General features: G+C 42.1%; 1 protein-coding gene across 2 annotated transcripts; it reads right to left on the reverse strand.

The window, feature by feature from the left end:
* Window positions 1-298: 298 nt before the first annotated feature.
* Window positions 299-21,807, reverse strand: MORF4L1 (mortality factor 4 like 1). Of its 2 annotated transcripts, XM_065641840.1 has the most exons (13): window positions 21,679-21,807; window positions 18,536-18,582; window positions 17,255-17,322; window positions 14,901-14,987; window positions 14,092-14,172; window positions 11,403-11,465; window positions 6,943-6,968; window positions 6,253-6,341; window positions 5,860-5,961; window positions 4,585-4,673; window positions 3,147-3,319; window positions 2,732-2,816; window positions 299-1,002 (listed from the first exon to the last, which is right to left on the reverse strand). In XM_065641840.1, the coding sequence occupies exons 1-13, from the start codon at window positions 21,716-21,718 to the stop codon at window positions 918-920; spliced, it is 1,035 nt and encodes a 344-aa protein (XP_065497912.1). In that variant the 5' UTR covers window positions 21,719-21,807; the 3' UTR covers window positions 299-917. The 2 variants fall into 2 exon arrangements, with proteins under 2 accessions (XP_065497912.1, XP_065497913.1); XM_065641841.1 differs by lacking the exon at window positions 11,403-11,465.

Raw genomic sequence — 21,807 nt, forward strand, 5'->3', positions numbered from 1 at the left:
AGAACAGGAAAGTGATTGGCAGAAGCCAGGCCAATGTGCTCTCAGGGTTCAGGCTTTTAAGAATAAGCTTTTTAAGAATTCTGCAACATTATCTCTACTTACAGACTATATGATGATCCCAGAGAAAAGGAATCTGCTTCCCCCACTGGAACTGGGTGCATGGGCTTTAACTAATGGTCCTTAGAAACACAGCATCTCACAAGTTAACATTGCAGAACTTTATACTACATTTAGCACACTTAGCACTTGACAGGACACAGTCATAAGGTAGTGACTGATACAAATACAAGAAACAACATTTCAAATTAAAAAAAGTTTATTTGAAGATTTGTAAAACAGCTGTGTGAAAAAACAACAATTCCAAGACACTATGATAATGCATTTTCCTATTGTTAGAATATAAAAAAAGTCACAGTCCTTCAACTATCTAAATAAAAGCATACATTTATGGACCAAACACTTCACTTCCAACACCAAGAAGGTAAACGGGTTTGAAAGTCAGACTAATCAACAGCACCAACACTAGGTGATCACAACTCCATGGGTCTGAGCCTGCATTTGTCGTTACTACACAATAAAGCAGATTAGTGAAGCAAATCTTAATGTCAAAACAGACCCATGAGCACCAGAGAGTTCATACAATGAAATACCATAATGCATTCTCTGTACACTCCATTGATGCAAACAACAGTAGCAAGCCAGAAACCCCAGAGTTCCCGTTCAACTCCAAGCTTCCATCACAGGACAAGAAAAATCTTCAGAACTTACAAATGCCAGTTCCATTTTAAACACACAACTTTATTCACGTCATGTTTACATAATTTGTGCAATAGAGACATGTGCAATAGAAAGGTGAAGAACAAGACGCAGAAGTGGACAGTGTTACAGGGATGCAGTTATCACTCAGCAGCACAGCGTTATACTGCTTTCCGGTGATACTCAGGAGGGGCTACTTCATAGTCACTGGCGCTGAACAACGCGGAGGAATTCTTTGCTAAATACCTATAAAAATTATAAAAAGATTAAATTACTTTTTTTGCCTAAACTCTCCACTGTTTAGCATCACATGAGTGAATTGTTAGGTGCTTGCTGAGACCATAAAACATGACTTTCAGTGTAGAAAACCAACATGTATCCACTAAAAAGTCAGCTGTGTAAAGCGATTAAAGATTTGACAGCTTGTGCCAAAAAAAAAAATCTATTCCAAACAAGTCATGAAGCAACTCTGGCTCCAAGGACACAGGAGGTTCAGTCAGCTGCCGGGCCAAGAACTGATTTACTACTGATTGTACTCAAAGGGGTAGAGACAAGGAGCAGGACACCATGAGGTTCTGTCTGCGCAAAGAGAGAACTGAAGTGGCCAAAAGGGACGATGGTGACAACAAACTGAGCAGTGGCTGCCTCAGTGCCCTGGCAGGAGAAGCGTTATTTGCCATTACTGAGATTTCTGGTCAGAGCACGGGCCTCCCATTGCCACCCGTACAGCTTAGAGCTCCTCAGCACTGGAGTCTGCTTCACACTTACCCAAAAGACTCTGATCTACTCTAGCACCAGTCCAAGGCAAGTGTGCCCTGGAAATCAGGCTGCTCCACTCAAGTTCTACTGCAGAGCTGTCCTGGCTTGTCTGAGGGTTTTCTTGCAGCTTCCCACAGCGTACCCAAGCACACAGAGGGAAAAACTGTATTTACTGGCAAAACAGCTTATTGCTTTGTTACTGATTATTTACAAATCGCTATTTCCAAACACTATCCACAGACCACTAAAGCCTTGTATGAAACTATACACAACATTTCTGTGATTGTGTCATGGAGAAATAAGTTTACAGCTTTAGTGAATTTGACCAAGAAAACCTGCCAGTGCAGCAACAGCAGAAAGCAGCAGGACGCTGGGACCTGGCGCACAGCTCGCTTCCAAGCCACGCTCCTGGCCCTACACACACGTGTATTTAATACGAAGCTCCTCCAGTGGGGCACAGATGCATGGGAGCTGCTAAAGTCACGCTCATACATTTATATGGGGAACGCAAGTACAATACCCCAGACACTAAACTGAAGTTTAATTCTGTTGTAGAATCTCATGTTCAGGAAACATTTACAGGTGAACCAAGCAAGTGCCTCCACAGTTCCTTACAGATGTGAGTCACCTGTCTGAAATCAAATGTCTAATATTTTTTTTTCCAAGGGACATCTTGCATTGAAGTCTTGTATTATTTAGGGTGGAGTTTTCATCCTGAACATAACATGTCCACACCACCACAGGTTCTGCAGTGCACGAAAGCTACAATGACAGTTTCTCCCAGAAATACATTGGAAAAGTTCAGTTTTCAACATTTGCTCAATTGTTGTTGAGTAACTGTTGCATAATTTAATAGTTTGCTGTAACTGTCATCTGCTTTTTATAGCAACTACAAATAAATGCTTCAACATTTATTTTGAAACAAGCAGCAGACTTGGACAGTTTAAAAGTGCGGACTAATAGTTACATAAACATGTTTAACTAGCAATAACCTCAGCATAACTGGAGTGAAGTTAAAACCAGTCTTACTCATGGTCCTGACAGCAGAGTTTGAAAAAGCTTCACTGCAATCTTCAGCAAAGATGCCGCACACAGGCCCAAGATAATATATATATATATGGTTTATAACAATTGTTCACTGAAAATAGGCCACGTTACAACAGCCTGTGCTTACTGAACTTTTTCTTTCTTGCTGAAAGACTTTAAAAATACTTACTTTAAGAAGTCATGCAAATAGTTCAAGAGCAAAGCCAGACTCTTCTCATCCAAGGGAGTGTAAGCAAGCATGGCTCCAATCCGCACTGTTTCAAAAGAAGTGGAACTTGTTAGCTATAAACAACTTCAACAAGTATTTCCGTACAGTCTAAAACCTTACAGTAGCATATAAATGCAGCCCAGGAATCTATTCCTATATGTACAAGCTCACCTAAAACGACCAGACTGTTGAATATCCATTTCCATTCCAAATCCCTGAACGGCTCTCAACGTTTCAGGTACATGGAGTAAAGAAAGAATGAAACCACGTTTCATAGCTGCTTGTCCAGGTTTTGCAGTTCACACCCACCAAGACTCAGGACATGAGGAGGAAGAATTTGAATCCTTTAACTGCCCTTATTCCATCTCATACTCACCAAATAACCTCAACAGGTGTGGGGCACCATAGACTTGAGACATGGGAGCATCTGGGTGATCTGCTAGAATTTCAGCATATTGGGGCCTCTCAAACTTGTACAGCAGTTGAGTTCCCAGCATGACATTGAAGTATTCTTTAATTCCGGCCACAACTTCATTGACTGCATACTCCCTGGAAAACAGAGACAACACTGCAAGTCTTGTTCTAGTGACTGGATGGGCACAAGATGAGAGTTTTCTTGGTAAGTCCATCAAAATCATAAAGATCTTTTACAAGCCTTCAGATTTTTCAAGGAGATTTGCCTAGAGACCTTAAAATATACAACTGCAGGGAGGAAAGCATTTCAAGACCTCCTTTGAAATGTCCTGTTCTAGACTCCGTAAGAATTTAGGCAAACCAAGAAAAGTCTTGCTTTTAGTCATCTGTTCACTTAAATTACCTCTTGGAGCAGTCCTTTCAAAGTGACAGTAACTGAGGGCACTGACCAGGCCTGCTGTTTTCAACCCAAATTAATCCCAGCTACACAGAAGCTTCAGAGTACAATACTACTTTAAGTAATCAGACTGAACTCCTGCTTAACAGAAAGGGACATGCACCAAATATTTCAGGACACTGCCCCTTTCTACCCAGGGCTCTCCAGGCCACACTCCCACAGGCCTCCAGTGTCCCGACTAATTGAGTAACTGTACAGGAACCAGCAGTGGCACCGCACATCTGAGAAGTACAACCCTCCCTCCACCCTGCAAACAAATTCAGAACAGACAATTACATAAAAGAATGTTAAAACACCCTGACAAGTCAATGATATGCCTCCTCTTGAAGGGAAGAAAATAACTTCACATTTCCAGTTTCTCTCCCTTTAAAGCAGGAAAGCTTTGTTCAAGAATAAACACACCTTGTTTGTTGTCAGGGCTGGACTGCTGGGGTAATTACAAATAAGAACCTTCAAAGCCATCACCTCAAGGTAATTAGCTCTGCCCATCTCATTCTTTCAGAAGTCATTGTCTGCCTCCATCCCCAAGCCCTCTCCCTCCACCAGGGTCCCCCCAAACAGGAAGACTTTGCTCATCTGCTAAGCAGCTTTTTGGATCGTTTGTTGAGCTCACACACAGCAAGTACCAATGACTTTATTCACCCAACACGGGAAGCCTGAGCTAGAGCAAAAGGGTGGAGAACTATTCACGCGGATTGTATTGGCTTCTTTTAGGAAAAGGCTTAGGGAAGGTGCAGGAAGCAGAAATAATATCCAGAAAGCAGAACTATTCTTGAATTACCTCGTCAAAGATTTAGCAACTCCTCAATCAACCTTTGTCTTGGAACATGAAGCTGGACATAGGGCTGGGCCATTTTAAACCACCTTATTACATTTTCCATGAAATACAAGTCCAACAATAACAGGGAAAAAAGTATTTAAGCTTTCAAATGACACTACTTACTTGTTATCAGTATTTCCCCGTGATTTTTTGTAGTTTGCATAATCCTCTAAAATGGAGTCAACATTCTTCTTGGCAGGAAGATAGAAGAGCTACACAAGAAGCAAAGCCAAACAAACACAAGTTGACTAATTTATGCAGACATTTCTATCTGCATGCTAAACTCAGGCCAACACACATAAGGACATTCCTAGAATAAGATTAAGAGGTTAAGATGTTAAGTGTTAAAGGAATACCCGACTGTTTTAGTTGTGCATGCCAAAAAAACCCCAGAACAATGACTCCATCCGTGTTTCCATGACACATTTGTGCTGCTCAACAACAACCTGACGAACCGCTGAAGTGACCCCAAGAGGCAAAGGCACAAGGCAAAGCACATGCCCCTGCAGACCTGCCCCAGCAGCCACAACAGCGGCTGTGACAGTAACACACAGCAGTGCTTAAGGACCTTTGCTGCTGATGCAAGTTTAAGATTTGTATTCACCAAGAAAAGTCAGTCTTATCCACACAGGACTTGAACAAGATTTTTCCATGTCTGGTATTGCAAAAACAGAGAGAGTACCTGGGAGCAGCTGTAAGAGCATGCAATTGCAGCCTGTCTAACAATATCAAACAGTTTAACAGTATTATCTTCCATGCTTCTTGCTAATTTCATACAAGAAACAAGTCATGATCCATTAATGTTTTAAGATCATGAAAGTGTTTTATACTCTTAAAATGGAAAGCAAAGTTTAATTTACTGTATTAGGGAGCTTTATATGGATCCAGCCTGGCAGAAGTTATTAATAAGAATTGCAATCCTAAGCAGCAGCTTTTGTCAGAGCTGCAGAGCAACTCCAGATACCCACAGAACTTGGCAGTGAGTGACACGTAAACAAGGCAGGAAGGACCCGAGGTAAAAATGCATCACATGTGATGTCCCTACAGACCAGTTCTCTAGCAACTAAGTGAACTGCTCAAAACATGCCAGCAGGCCAAGCATGCAGAGAGTTAACACCACACTTAAAGCTTAAGTAAGTTTTAAAAATTATTTGCCTTTCTAGCTTATGCTTGATTAGACCAAGTCTATTCTACAAATCTACACGCGGCTTTGCTGAGCCTCAGTCCTACTCACAGGCGACCTGTGGTTAAAATCCAAACAATAACAACTGTCAAGGGAGCCACCAGGCTGCGGCCAGGCTACAGGAGATTGCACTGCTCTGCACTTAACAGGATATGAAATTCTAAATTTTAGTGTCCTCGCTTATATATGGCCAGATGGTTCTTCTGCCAAGTTACCTGCTTTTGCCTGGTGATCAGGTCCCAGTCATCTACCAGCCATGGCTTCAGCTCTTCTGGGATTTTCACCTTTACTTCAACTCTGTTCATAAATGTTTCTTCCTGAAAAAAGTGAAGCCAGACAAATTGTTTTCATGTAACTGTCCAAGCAAAGAGTCACCCATATTCCTCATTTTCACAACTGAAATACAGCACTGGACTGAGGAATTACTACAGTAACTCCTGCAGGCTCCGCAGGGAACAAGGGAATAGTTCAGATTTTTCAAGGCGACTTGGGAACCTTAGCTTTGCAAGCTGTAACATGTCACACTGCAGGACAAAGTATTTCTGAATTTCTGAGCAAAGCAAGAAGCTTTCTATCAAAAATTCTGTGAGAGAACCAGAAATACATACACTTTCCACTGTTGGATCTACTCGAGCCCTCTTCTTCCTTGGAGGCTGAGGAGTCTCACTGGTACTGCTCCCTTCTCCAATTCCTGGAGCTGCACAGAAAAAAAAGACACTATGATACTTACAAAATCTAGTAAATCAGCAAGAAATACCAGTAAAAAAGGGTTTAGAAGAAGGACTTAAAAGTGAGACTCAGATTTCTCTCAGGTCACTTTTTTGTTTGTTATAAATATTACTTGTATTCTGGAAATACTACATATTTGTGACAGTTTAAACTGCCTTATGTAAGCTTATCTGAAGATGGAGGTTTCTGCACCAAAAAAACTTCAACAGGTCAGTATCTGTAATGTTCTTCAGAAGAATTTTTGGAACCAGTAACTCTGCTTTGCAGTTATGTCACACCTCCATCTCAATAAGAAAACATATATTTGGCTTATGAAATATCAACAGATCCATGGAGATATTACTTTGCTTTTAATTTGCGAGAGGTCAGACTCACAATAGACCAAAACAAGTAGTTTGTGTATAAGGCAGAAAAGTACACGCTTCTCCTGACCACAAGGAAGGGACAAAGTGCAAGAGGAACACCACAAGGTGACAGTAAGTAATCTTGGGTAAGGCAGATTTAAGGTCTTATTCCAGCTAAGAATCCTTCACTGAGGATATCCACCTACATACAAAAGACATACTTACTTTTCTGTTTGTTCTTTTTTGTTTTCCTGCAAGAAGAACACAAATTATTGCAAATATAAAGATAGCGGTACTTAAAGAATCAAAAGTAGAAAGCCAGAAAAATTGTCCGCTAAGTTCAGAACAACGAGTAAATACTCAGTGGCCTATCGAATATTTAGATAAAAGCACAGGAAAGCAATGTCAGATACGATTTAGCATCACAGTTATAATACAAGATTTTTCATGTAACTGGTTAGAAGTCACCATTTTTGAGGGGAATCATGAAATTTAAACCTACAAAACCCCAGAAGGCATGCCAAGAACACAAGTGTTTAAAACTAGTGCTAATACTGATGCAAGTAACATCTACAGATGTTTCACACTTTCCAAGTGCTCTTGTGAAGCTACACTAGATTTGTGTTTTATTTCCATATTTCAGGGATCACTTAGAGACAGAATATGGGACAAGGAAACAGAAGTACCAAGAATTATCAGATAAATTGCAATCAACTAAATTAACTTCCAGTTAAGTACTGAAAACACACAGTTTTAGCAGCACAGCAGTGGAGGGAAGTTGGAATAGCACTAGCAGAGTTCTATGCATGAAACTGCATGGACTGCCTACAATTCCATCATGTGTTTTACGAAGATCACGATTACACTGCCCACTTACTAGGAACAGTACTAAATGACCTTGTCCCTAATATTTATCTACTTCCAAATGCTCCTCTCAACACTTACTCTTGCTAACATACTTCATGCTTCTCTGAAGTCTCTAACCTTAGCCCTTATTTTTATTCCAAATGAAGAGCTGTACTTCCAAAACCTGCGAAGGCACTGGAAATACAATGCACACGACATGTAAATATTCAGATAAGACAAGAGCATCAATGACAAACTTAAACTGTCCTAACAGGTGTTTTTGTTACTATCTGGACTTTGTATATTTAATAACCATTTTCAGAAAATTTTTAATTAAGAGTACTACTAGCCATGTTTCAATTTGCTCACTATTCACAGGAGTCCAGTGAAACCTCTCAAAAAAATTGCAGATTGTGTGCATAAAACTCTTTACCAGTACAAGATTATCTCCTTGGAAACCCACCACTATCTCAAGTGACTGTGCATTCAGGATTTGAACTGCATTTATCTGGGTCAGCAACTAGGTGGAGTTTCGAGGAAGGTCTGAAGATAGGAAGATTAAAGCTTTTTTCAAGCTTCAAGTCACAAAGAAGCATTAGGCCTGAATTAGGCAGAATAAAGATCATCTCTCTCCAAGAAGGAGATGTTAAGATGCCAAGTTAAGTCACTGATAATGGACTTGTGCGGTGAAGAGAAAGTCTTCCAAACCTAGAGTAAACAAGGAGGAACACTCTGTTCTTTCCAGAATTCAAAAAAATCACAAGATAAAAATAATGTTAAGCATTAGTTTAGAAGCGGAGTCTTAAACTGGAAGAGACAGTCAGTATAAAGTACTTGAACTACTGCAATGACAGCAAACCACATCTCCGTCACTGGAGCACAGAGTCTGGCACAAACCACTCCAGGCAGCTGCTTGTGCTCTCCCACCTCATTCCTCAGACTTCCTTATATTTCAAGTCCTGTGTTTCTGCTTGTACTCAGCCGGTACCTCCTGAAAGCAGCCGGGTCAGCCAGCAGGTCTGCTGAGGAACGAACCCAGTCTGACTGCAGGGGTTGATTAGAGCACAACAAGAACACTCAGCTATGACAAGAATATTCAAGTGTCAGGGATCAAAATGTGAGACTGAATTAGAAAGCCAAAAATAAATGATCTACTGACATAACCATCTTAAATTGTGTAGAAACAAGATAATCTGTAGAAAACAAACTATTACAGGTCACAGAACAATACTATATGTCAAAGCTGACAGACACCAAAGGAAAATAAGCAGCTCATGCCACAAGAGCATAATGCTGAGCTTCCTGCCTTAGTCTCCAACTCGGGACCGTGTTCATGATCAAAATGTGAGACTAAGGAAGACGCCACAGCAGATAGACTGAAAGACTGCCCTTTGCCTTTCCACAGACATCCCAGCAGAAAGACAATCAAGTGTCTGTCACAGAACCTTGGGCAGCCAGCAATCTGTGCACAAGAGTTGGTGCTAATGCCCAGAGCTCTAAACCAGAGCATCTGAGACATGGCTACAAAACTGTCAGTAGAAAATAAAAATAGCTTAGAAAATAGAATTCAACACAGACAAATGACATCCGGAAAAAAAAAGACTTTGGAAGATTTATTTACTCTACAACAGTTAGGAGCCCATGACCAGGGAGATAACAATGCTGTGGACAATAACAAGTATTTTACTTTCCCCAAATCCATGTGCCTTCTAATGTGACTTAGAGGTCTGTTAGAACCTTTCTACAACAGCTGGTTAAGACGAAGGTAGCAGCAGAGACGGTTGCCACTGGGCTCAGGCATTTGAGTTCAATACAGTTGTAAATACCAGAAAAAGGAGGTTAGGTGCCCATTTACTGATAAAACAGCTGTAACTCAGCTATATGAAGTCATAAGGTCTCTCCTAATACAAGGTGACTGGTAGTAAAAAAAGACTGAAATGTGAAAAATAAGTATGTCAGAAAAAAGTCTGAAATCAGCCACTATTGCTCAGGCAGCTTGGTCACTAACTCAGCTGTGAGAAGGAAGATCCCTACCCAGATCAATTAAACATTGAACATTATTAGCAAAACGATCAAAGTCTGGGTTATATACATGTATGCCTCCTGTGCCTGGTCAGGCAACCCAACCTTAGAAGGCACACAATAAAACCAAAGAGGTAAAGAGAATGAAGAACAGCTGGTAGTTACACCAGGAGTAAGCAGGCAGCCCAGGGCCTGCTCAGGCTGAGAGCTGGGCAGGGAGACAAGGGAAACATGCCAGAGTTATCACTAGCAACAAAAGGTGAAGTTCTTTGATCAATCCTTCCTCGAGATACATCAAAAAAAAGCAGCAGACATTGAAACTACAGGAGGAGTAATTTTTTCCTCTCCTCTTCAACACAGCGCTGAATTAAAATGAAACGATGGTGCCACAAGATGCCAGAAGTCCAAACGGTTCAGAAGTTATTAATGTAAGACAGCCCTACACAGGGTAATTAAACCCATCACACGGATAACAGCCTACAGCTCTGAAGTCCCTTAATTACAGACTGCTGGAAGCAAAAAGGCTATTTTGGGGAGAGCATCAGTCTAGACTGGACTCACTTGATCCTCCCTAAGCAGATGGTACCAGTGACCGTCAGACAGCAGGACAGGGCGGGACGCTTGGCTGGAGCGGCTGGCACAGCCTGGCACGCAGGTCTTCACGTGTCGCTGGACACTTAGAGGACCTTGAAGCAGCTCATGAGAGCTACTGGCTGTGGCAGGGACAGCAGGAGCACAGGCTTTTGAAGAACACATTCAGATTAAAAACAAGACTTCTAAAAACAAGACTTCTACTAGAAGAAAAAACATTAACTCCCAAGTTGAGATACTGTTTTGAGAGCAGCTCCCTTGAGACTGTTTGCATATAGAGAATTTAAAACCAGATGCTATTCTCAAATTTGTTAGTCAGTAACACAGCTTCCCTCCAGAACACTCTCAGTTGCCTTTCTTATTTTCCAAGCACCCATTAACTCCAATAGTTTACTGTTTTTTTGCAAGTTAATCATATTAGGCCCACAAAATGTAGCATCAAGTCTTAGAAGCTGGAATTCAGCAGAGCTACATATAAAACAGCCTAGAGAAGCCAGTATCTCTAATGATGTGTTTCATTTTTGGCAGCCTGCTATAACCATACAAAATTTTCTTCTATGATAGCTTCTAGTTATAAGGTGAACAGTTATTTTAAAAACAAAATGTACAAAACCTGCATTTCATGCATATTTCTATTTGATCAAACATTGCTTACAAATAGTTTCACAAGCTTTTTGAACCAGTTGCTGCCGTTTACAGGCACAGTTATTCAGAACAGAGTCAAGCCAACAATAAAAATATAGCACATTAAGGAGCAAGTTCAAAGCAGGCATTTCAGGCACCACCTGTGGCAGCAGCCTCGTGTCCCACGTGCAGAAGATGGTGCAGTTTGTTACCAACTTCCATGGAAGTGGAACTCCAGCTCCAGCAAGCATGCAGAGCAGCTGGAACCTTCTAGAACCAGCCAGTTTCAGACACCTGAAGCCAGCTGCCCTCCACTCGTTAACCAGTGGCCACACGGAATTCATCTGGCTGCTCACGTTATACCCTAGCCCAACTGAAAAGGGATACGCTTCAGAGAAACTAGAAACTGGTGGTCCGTACTGGCTTTAAAAAAACAAAATACAAAGCTATATAGTGCAGTACATCTAATTGTTAACTGAACTGCTACTGAAGCTTACATTATTACAACTGAGGACTTTAAGAGTCTAAAAGAAATGTATGAAAGCAAGGAGATCTGGATCTCAGGATGAAAATCCTGGTTTGACAATCCATCCTTAACTCACCGCGTCGATATTGTAGGGGTCTCCAAACAGCAAACAGTATGCGCTCCATCTCGTCTGAAAAATCTAGGCACAATGGGGGTTGAGTTAAGGAAAGAATGTCAGACCTAGTGTTTAGCCTTAAAGAGAATCTATTTAAGATTCAAAAATTTACCTTTTTAGCAGCGTATTAGAGTCTTATTGAACATTCCTGGAGGATAAGTTGTGCTTAGATTGTTATTTCCTTCCCATTATTGTTTAGCTATCTGAAGAATAAGTTTCAAACTAGAAGTTACCTTTCCCTTTGATCGATCCTCCAAGAATGCTACAAAAGGTAAATTTTGAGGCCCAAATAGGTTGACAATGTTACCCTTTTAGAATAGTTTCACGACCGCTTTTTCCCCCCTCCCCACCATCAGTACTTTATGTATCTGCAATGACCTTAGATTTACAACATGAGAACAATCCAGAAGTTTCATTTCAGAACTGTATTTTGAGATTTTTCAGAAGCCATCTTGCCTTTAGCTGTAAGCAGCATGTGAGCAGCAGTAGTTTGATCAATAATACATTGGCATCACAACCCTGCGTTGCTGCTGGGGTCAGTCAAAGTATTTCCTCTCCCTCAAGTCTCCAAATAGAGAAGAAAAATAAGGGGACTGTTGAAAGCAGCAGCACAGGTCTAATTTAGAAAGATGCATTGGATGCTGGTGATGGCTAGAGACAAGGAGCAAGATCAGTGCAACGAGCATACGGCACCCTGTCACAAATAACTTCCACAATGCAAGACTGCTGTTCTAGCGACAATAGTTTTCTTTCTTCCCCTTTACAACTCTGAAAATCCACCATCAAGCAATTGATTTTCCTAATCAACATGAAACAGAAGTTTCAGATAATTAGCTTATTGTCTGTTTTGCTGTGCTGGAAACAGCCACCCATGCTCAGGATAGTCATGACAGCAAAAAGCAAAGCTGCTCCCTTTCCCTACCTGGTTTAAACCAGAGAGTAAAGACAGACCCAGTAACATGCTTTCAAGCTTTAGAGTTACACAGAGGCTTAAGATGAAGTAATTTTTGCTGTGTGGGTCTCCCTTGGACACAACATTATTAGGTGTGGTTGAGAGGATTAAGGCAACTTCAATTTCAAGCGCAGGTTGACATTTAGTAGTTACTCAGAGAGAACAACTCATCCCCCTGCAATCAATCTGAACTACCCAGTGACTAAAGCTGCGAGCATGGGCAACCTCATCCTGATGGCACTGCTGGGATGTTCTCTGCAGGGCAAACTGCAGACATTTATAATTGAGTCATCAATACCTCTGTCAAAGTTACACATGAAATTAATTCTACTCCCACTGATTAAAATGCAAGAAGACTCAGGTACAACAACCCCTGAAGCAGCTGAATTAGTAATGGTCATAATTTAGATCTGTTTTGAATAGATTTTAATGACATTCATTAGAAGCTGTCTAACCAGACATTTGGGTTGGGTTATCTTTTTCACTCCCAAACAAAGGTGAATAGGTCCCTCCAGAGACCCATCCCAAGCTGACAGGGCACAAACCGGGGGCAGTAAAGCCCCTTGGAATCTCCAGCAACAGCCCGTGGGTGAGCGCACCCACAGATGAGTGTGCCCACAGGTGAACGCGCCCACAGGTGAGCAGCCAGACCCACGGGACTCCCCTTCCAGAGACCAAGGGCCAGCATACAGCCTTGGGCAGGCCTGGACTAAGCTCAAAGGGAAATCTGCCTTCAGATCTAGAATAAAGAAACTGTACCCACTGCTGCTGCACTTCTCAAATCACTGATACATATTTCGTAACATAAAGTTGCCCCTAAATGAGACGTGAAATCTGAGGCTGCTCCCAAAAGCACTTCTTAGGAACTGATGTCATTTCAGCAGCTTCCTCACAAAGACCAGATTCATAAATGAAGGCAGGAGTTCAAAACATCTCATTAGTCATGACCATCTCCATGATGAAGCAAAGCACTGCCCCAAACAGAAGTTCCATGGCACATGAGCAGAGCTGCACTGACTGTACGAGAACCTAAACACCCCACAAGTCTCTTCCGAAAGCCAAAAAGGGTGGAATGAAAGAAGTCTGACAGTTACATCCTGACATCATTTTTTCTAATAAATGTCTGAGCTTGCTTCTGGTCTCTTAAGATACAAAACCATTTTGAATAGCATATGGGTTTAGTTTTGTCAGAAACAGCAAAACAAAGACTCCTGAAATGCAGTTTTAACACCTGTATGGTAAGAGGTCAAGGCATTTTGAGGATTTTATTCAAAAGTGCTTGCACAGCTCGGAAGAATTGAAAAATTCTCTATATAAACCAATTTCACTGAGATACACAAGTCTTACGAGGACTCACCATTTTTTGAGTGTCAGTTCACAAATTTCAGAGGAATAGAGTGCAAAATAAGTACAGAGGTAGCGTCTACTCAGCAGCCTGATGAGGTATTAAACACTGCACAGTCTAAGAAGGCAGTTTTAATACAATACTTCAACAAAGGCCTTTTTGATATCACAAAAGTGAAACTCAGCTTTTGTACTGGTTGCCTCAGAAGTAATGTAGTTTAGCCTGCAGGACCATTCTAAGAAAAATACTATTTAAAGATCAATTGTAAAACTGACAAGCAAAAATTTGGGAGGTTTTTTGGGTGGGGGTTTGTTTGTTTGTTTTTAAATTTTAAAAAAAACCCAACTTCTTACACTTCAACATTTTTCTGCTGCAGACCAGAAGTCTTCTTGCCTGGAGCAGCACCTCTCATCTTCCCCTCTGCATATTGTTCCCTTTAAAAAAAAAATAAACTCATAAGACTTTAACGGAAAAAGAAGCTCATTTTCCCTCAAAGGGTAATAGGTTATGCAAAACATTTAGAGAACGTCTAATAAATGGCTTTGCAAGTCAATATGTGCTATGAGCAGGAACCAATTCAACTCAATATCAAGAAGATTTAAGTTTCTGCATACAAAACTTGGCAGTATAAAAACCCATTTCCTCCCACTCCCATCATCCTTCTTATTCTGAGTCATGTGGAAGCAAGACACTGCTTCTGAAAAATAAAACAACTTCTCAGTAAAAGCATTTCTATTAAAGAAATACAAGATTAGCATTAATGAAAATCAAGCTATTTGTAAGCATCCTGGAGCTGTCTGAGAAGATCTTTACCACACAATAGATTTTATGGATACTACATAAGGGTCATTTTTAGGCAAGTAATTTCCACGTTACAGGATGTACAAGGTGTCAGGCTGCCCCTCTATTTCAGCAACCCACTCTTCCTTAAACATCAAGTCACCATTTTAAAACCAAGTAGCAGCTTGTTCTTTCTAAGCTGCTAGAGGACAAAGATCAGAACACCTCTATAAGCCAAAGCATCTCAAGAATAAGTTAACATATGAATATCAACATCTCTTGAAAGCTTTTTTTGTTTCTCCGAGACTCACTAACTTCTCTTGATATATGGTTGTTGGACTGAAGCTCTGTAAAAATAAAATAATACTGACAAAATACTCACTGATTGGCCTTTTGAAGTTCTTTTTGTTTCTGCAAATTGGTATCGACGTATTTGAGCACTCTGCTTTCTGGAACCCATTCATCCCAGCTGAAACAAGAAAAATCAAACCATCATTCAAAAACATTACATAATCACATTCTACATGCAATAGTCAATTAAAAGCTTCACAGAATTTGAGACTGAACTCTGCTTTGTGTCATGGACTGGCACAACTGAAGGCGTGAATCACCAAACGCAATCCCCACTGGCTGAAGCTGCAATGATTTTTCTAGGGAAGTGCAACCCTCAGTCTTTTCCAAAGAGTTTTCCAAACTAGAAGTATGGGCAATTTATGAGGGAGGGGACTGTCTTTAATTTAAAAAAGCATCTCAATTAAAAAATACATATTCTACACTTATTAAATTATGGGACACCTGTAGCCATAACTATATTATAAAACAAGCTTCCTTTATCTATTCCAACATTTCACAGGTTAACAAATTCAGCAATAAGATCTTACTGTAAGAAGAAGAGCTCTGATTTCTGTCTGTGAAGGAAACCAAGATGGCATGAATATTTGAAGAATCTGAAGTGAACGATTTAAGAGAACAGGTGTTGGGGAAATCACCATTATGAGCAAGAATTCCACTTTGACAAAGAGTGGCTTATCTGAGCAATCTGACAATTTATCTCAAAGAAAACACATTAAAAGTGGCCAAGTTATTCAAAAGTACCCAAGTTAAAGCTCTCCTATAAGGAATTCTGTGCCATTTTCATTTCATGGCAACAGCTGCCAGTCTTGGGCCATCAAGCTGGCAAACCCACACTAGTACAGGACTACAGGCCTCCAGGAGCATTAAGGCAAGTTTAGCATCCCAGCGCTCCAGAGAAACACCTGTCCAGCTGCACACCTGCCAACACTACGTTTTTACAACAGTGCTTTGGTCAGATATTTAAGCCACTTATCTCACTCCTCCTCATACAGCTGCAAGAGACCATCAAAAGAAGTGCTATATAACCATGTAGCACATTATACTGTATGATGATGAAACTTTTTTGGTATCCTAACTGTTGATGTTTGCAAAAAAAAGTTAAGCAGCCAAGCAATTAAGAAGTAACAAAGGACCATAATTATAGTAGCCAAAATTAAGGAGTCACATTGCCCCAGCTGCCTTGATCTGGCAGCAACGCCACTTTTAATGTCATTAATTGGAAGCTTGAAGGCAAAAAAACTCAAACAGCGCAAGCAAGAAAAGCAGGAGTCATGACATCACTTATGGCACCTTTCAGAGATAAACAAGGAGAGGAAGTATCTCATTTATGCTGCCTCATTAACAAACAGCAGTCACCACAGCAATCAATAACTGCTGGCATTTACAATAAAACATTTCTCAGTCCATTTGGCAGGGAGGGTGTGCAGATGCATTTTAAAAATGTGCATATTAAAACATGAAGCTCTGCCTTTAGCCATGTCAGTGACCTGAGGATACTAGTGACTAAGAGTCTTCACTCTAGAGTCTGCAGCATTGAAATGAGACAAAAAAACAACCAAAAAAAAAGCGCCCTCTGGAAGGCTTCTGGACTCTGAACCTTTAATTGCTACGAAAAACACACTCCACTTTTCCCTAATTCAAAACCTAGCGACAGAATTCAAGATGACAAGTACATAAATGCTATCATCTCAGGAAAGCATTCACCTTTAACAGGCTGAACATTTACTTCATGGAGACATCTTTATTCTTCAGAAATTCCTCACCTAGAACCCTGCCATTCTTGCAGAAGGGACAAGTATCTCTAACTCTACCTTAGCATGAGCGGGAAGAACTGAAACGCAGGCTAAATCCGCTTCTGTGAAGGACTCAAACTGACAGCCTTTCCCATTTTGAGCACAGCCCTCACTAAGGCACGCTGCTCCAAATCTTTGCTACCAAACCTTGCTGCCAAAAGTGCTATGGAAGTAAAAAAAGCTGTGTATCCGAGTGGAGAGTGTTGCTCCACCTCAGGAGGGGTTGCCTCTCCTACCAACACATAACAAGGAAGTTTTTGTACTAGGTGTTTCTGCCAGGGAAGAATTACAGTGACTATTTTCAAACTCAAACAGAGCGCTACAAAACATTCCCATTAGTCTACTGACACCCTAAGCTAGTCTGTCCGTACACTCAAAACTCTGAAGAAAGGATTAGTTATGCAATGTTTTCTTCACGTTACTATAAATAATTGGCTTGTGTACACAGATCATTCAGGTCCATTTCAGAAGCAATCTCCTCACAGGGACACAGTACTTCTAGTCCATCAAGCTCGCATTCAAACTGACAAAACTTGCATTTTCCCATCAAGGAAAACAAAACACTGCTTTTATTTTATGCAATACTTACTTTTTATTCCAACCACTGTAATGGATAAAGTATTTCACTTGCTTGTCCTTTATGGCAACCTTTACACACTGAAACAGAGAAGAAAGTTTGGTCAGTGACAAAGAGAACAAGATCCAAATGAGTTTTGCTCTTTTAGCTTTCAGAGTTCAAACATGCAGAGATTTCCATGCAAGAGATTAATGCCCCTACAGCTGTTTCACAGCAGAAATCAGTTCTTTAACACCAGTGACTGCCTATTGCCAGATTTGCAAGGGCTAGGCTAACAAGTGACGCTGCTCAGCCATGCAAAGGGCCACCTTCATTCAGGAGAAGGATCAGAGAGGCCTGAGGATGGCCAGAAGGGTGGAGGAGCGGCCAGCTCACTGCCCCGGGGCAGCCAGAGCCGTTCCCAGAGCTGGGTCACACACAGCCCCCCCTCACACACAGCTGAGCTGGCTGGAGCAGGAGTCTTCCAAAGTCAAATAAATCATATGGATCTCTACAGTCACAGAGGGAACATTATATTCAGTAGAAAGAGTTGCAGTAAGGGCTTTTTCTAGGTTAAGAATGTATACATGAGGTAAATAGAAACTGTTATTTCCATCAAAAGACTGGCCTATGAATACAGTGACTTCTTCAGCTACTGCTATTAAGGTGAGACCACTACAAGGGGGAGCACATCCATAAAGAGGTGGCTCCAACCACTCCACAACACCACTCAGATGCAGAAGTGTCCCTCACAAACTCTTCTGCCTTATAGTTTGGCATATAGTTGCAGACGCCTGCAGTGGAAACAGTAAGGATACTCCTCTGAGTCACAAATTTGCAGTGCATGGTTTCCATGGGTAGAAAGCCATAACTGAGAATGGCACTGAGAACGCCTTTAATTCAGCTTCACCTTCTGCAGCGCTGGCCCATTTGAAGGCCACTGGCAGTGCTCAGCACCTACACCCTGAGGAAGCCCAGACTGCTGCTGACTCACTGACTCCTGCATCAGCACCACATCCTCTGGGCACAAACACTTCCGAGTGTTCTGGGAACACAGGTGTATCCAATGTTCAACACACAAGACCACCTCAATCTTTCATAGTTTACCAGAATAGCTGCATGGGGGTTTTGTGAAATTTTTCTGTAATATAGAGCTCCAGGATTTAAAACTATTTCATACATTGTCAGGTTTGTGTTCATTTTAGTTTCAGTCCTTAGTCCTGCCCAGTGAAGCACAGCAGGTAAACTAACACAATTCCTTATTTTCTTGGGGAACGGTCAGAACCGCCTGCAGCAATAAACAGCCACACATACCTTTGCTTCATAAAGGAGAGGTCCATGAAAACAAAGCACTCGTTCACCTGAAAGAAAGTTGCAGATAAACATCTTATAACGCCACCAGTGTGCCACTTCTGTAAAATACAAGTCATCAAGTACAACACAGAATGAATCCAGTGCCAACCTGGAAAGAAATTCAAAGGCAGTTACCAATTTGAGAAGCAGGCTGGTGTTTGAGAAGCAAATTCACCCTCATAGAAAAGAGGATCCAAGAACCTCCCTGCAGAGCACTCATGCAAGCACAGCTGTGTGCAAACCATGGTCAAGCCTGCCCAGAGTTCTGCAGAACAGCTGGTGACTTCAGCAAACAATCAGCACCAAAACTTACATTCCTGCCCACACATCCAGCCACTGCCACACCAACTTAGACACCGCTGCAGCCTGCTGCAAGGCAGGCACGGAAAACACCTTGTGAGCCTTGAATGTCAACGCAGACACCCAAACACTGTTTCAGCCTGAACACTCAAGCAGCAAGCAGGTAAAACCATCTTGCTGTACAGGATTCTTTAGTCTCCATGACATTGCATTTTGACTCAGAGCAGGAAACCAGCTCTCAGAAGAGATGTCACCTCTGCATCTTAAGCTTCTGACACAAAGGGAAGCAAGTGTTCCTGGTGCTCCTTTTCCTGCAGTCACCACCTGCTATTGCTCATTCAACGAAGTCAGGAAGAGCTAGACCATGACATTGTTTCCCCACCCAACTTGTACGACAGGAGAATGCCAGGTTTGTGCAACAACATGAAAAATTGTTCACTTTGTGGTTTTTAAGTAGGAAGAGATTGTTCTTCAGTCTGTTGTTTTTTTGGTTTTTTCTTCCCTCCTCAATAGCAAGGTCTTATTATGTGGTTACATTGCGGGAATTTGAACATACTTAACACAGGATATCCGAGTACAGATGTTTCCTTCTTGAAAGCTGCAGTACCTTGCATTTTCAGAGAGACAAACAGCATGTAACACTCCAGGGTGCAGCACACAGCCAGTTCTCGGCACCTTTTGCACAACACGAGGACAGCAGGGAGCTGGGACTGACCCAGTCCCAAACTGGGCAGGGATTGCAGGAATGCACTGTCTCACCAGTAACAACCTTCTTCCTCATGAACAGCTTGGGAATGACCAGTTCAGGGGCTATAGGTTGAAAAGTACCTTCCACTGTAAATCTTACTCTGCTCTTCAAAATCAGAATCCAACCGCCCACTCCTTCCAGTGTTTTCCATGCAGAGTATTTAAAGAAACAAGAGGTTCTCAATTTGTGGATCAAGGATACACCTACCAAGGAAGCCTTCCCAGGGATGTGGGAGCTGCAGGCTAACCAGCACCTTCCAAGCAGCCAACACCGATAAAAAATCTGCCTTAAGCAGCCCAAAAATTGAACTTGACATCTGAGACTCTTCACGCATATTGCACTCACTTTAAAGAGATGCCAGCATCAAGATGCAAACACCTGAAGTACCCACAACTTAGTTCATCCCCAACGCTGATCTCGTTTCTCATGCCAACATAAAAACATTGTTCCCTTCGTTTCAAGGAGTATACTCATACTTCTAGCTTGACATTTAGGTTTTTCTAGCTCTTACACGTTTCCATAACAAATTCAGTCTCCTCCTCACCCTTTGCTTTGTGAAGAACACTGTATGGATAACTTTTAAATCTACCTACCACTCTTCAATGTACATGTGGCTTGAAAAATCTACAATTAATTTTCATTTGTCATGCCATGAAGGGCCACAAGAAAGCATTTAAGTTTTGGGCCTGCATGAAGCCTTATTCACAAAACTCTTCTCCCTTTCATTGTTACAGCTGAGACCACAAACACATTTGCATCTGCAGAAAAAAGCCTAAAAAATTAACTTCTCTACTAAATTTAGGTTGCTCATATTCCTCTAGCTGTGAACATAATTTCAGCCTGGAATTCTACTTCAGTTTCTCCAGTTCACTTGATTTCACATTAATTATTATAATATGAATCATATATTAAAATCTTGATTATTTCTGCAGGTTAATAATACCATTGTTGTTAACGCACAGCACGGAACACTGCTGCACGATTGAACATGTTCCGCCACAAGCAGCCATGGAACACACACAATTGCAGTGTTGTTTAAGTGACCCAGGATGGCCTGTTTCCAGCCATTCTTCTGCAAAACGCACATTTAAAGATAAATCACAATTGTGTAGAAAGTCCTGATTAGAAGCCAAAGCGGTAGAAAGGGTGAAATAAGCTTTCGTTTACCATTGTCTTGCATTTTCATTTACCTATGTTAGTATCAACCACGACCATCACCTAAAAATCAAAATGTATGCAAAATAAGTCTCAGAAGAAGCATAACCCTTATGCACCCAAAAAACACTGATGCTTTATTGTAAATATGGATTGCACAATTGCCAGCTGTAGCCCAAATACTGCCCATGGCTCCTGCACGAGGATCCTGAACTGAGCTCCCTGTCGAGGAATAGTAAATAAGAACCATGGTTCAAACTGAAGAAAATAAAAAACCTGACAGATGAAGGAGATTTGAACAGTTTTAATACCAATAAACGTTCATGCCTGCAAGAAAACAAAGCATATTTCAAATGGCAGGGCATAAGATAGGAAGGCCCCACACCGTACTGGTAGGAAAGGTGAGGAGCAGGAAGAGACACAAAGACTACGGGAATTCATTATTTCCACGTTTCTAGGGCTGAGCACTGAAAGCTAAAAACCAAATCAGCCTCTGCGCTGAGGGACCACAAACAGCGGCCCCCCGGCCGGTGCAGCGCCCCGGCCCGGGGCGAGGGGCCGCCTGTTGACCCCCCCGGGCCCGCTGGTGCCGCAGCGGCCCCGCCGCAGCCCCATCCCCTCGGGCTGCGCCTCTTCAGAAACAGCTGCGGGATTATTTTTTTTTTTCCGCCCCATTTAAAGCGCTTCCTTTGTTTCTTTTTGGTGTAGCCGCCACCGCAAAGTCAGCGACACAAACGGCAGCAGCGGGCTCAAGCCGGGCTCCGCAGCGAGCGCTGGGCGATGCAGCCCCGCGGCCCGGCCCAGGCCGCGGCCCCCCCAGGCCTCGCCTGCCCGCCGCAGCTCCCACCCCAGGCAGCCCCTTCCCCTCACCGCCGCTCCCGGCACCCCCACCCGCACTTACCCTCCTGGAATTTGGGCTTGGGGTCCTGCTTGGGCGCCATTTATAAGTGACTCTCCCTCCTCCCGCCCCCTCCCCGCGGGGGCCTCAGCACCTCCGCCGCATTCTGCGCGGCCGGCCCCGGCCCGCCCC

Source organism: Caloenas nicobarica, chromosome 10 (genome assembly GCF_036013445.1).
Source record: "Caloenas nicobarica isolate bCalNic1 chromosome 10, bCalNic1.hap1, whole genome shotgun sequence".
NCBI lineage: Eukaryota > Metazoa > Chordata > Aves > Columbiformes > Columbidae > Caloenas > Caloenas nicobarica.

What these genes read in the sequence shown, in the direction of transcription:
- MORF4L1 (XM_065641840.1), bottom strand. Translation starts at nt 21,718, where the DNA reads ATGGCGCCCAAGCAGGACCCCAAGCCCAAATTCCAGGAGG. An exon ending in GAACTTCAAAAGGCCAATCA is followed by an intron (nt 14,173 to 14,900) that starts GTGAGTATTTTG and finishes TTTTTTTTAAAG; the next exon opens with GGAACAATATGCAGAGGGGA. An exon ending in TAGATCCAACAGTGGAAAGT is followed by an intron (nt 5,962 to 6,252) that starts GTATGTATTTCT and finishes CACTTTTTTCAG; the next exon opens with GAAGAAACATTTATGAACAG.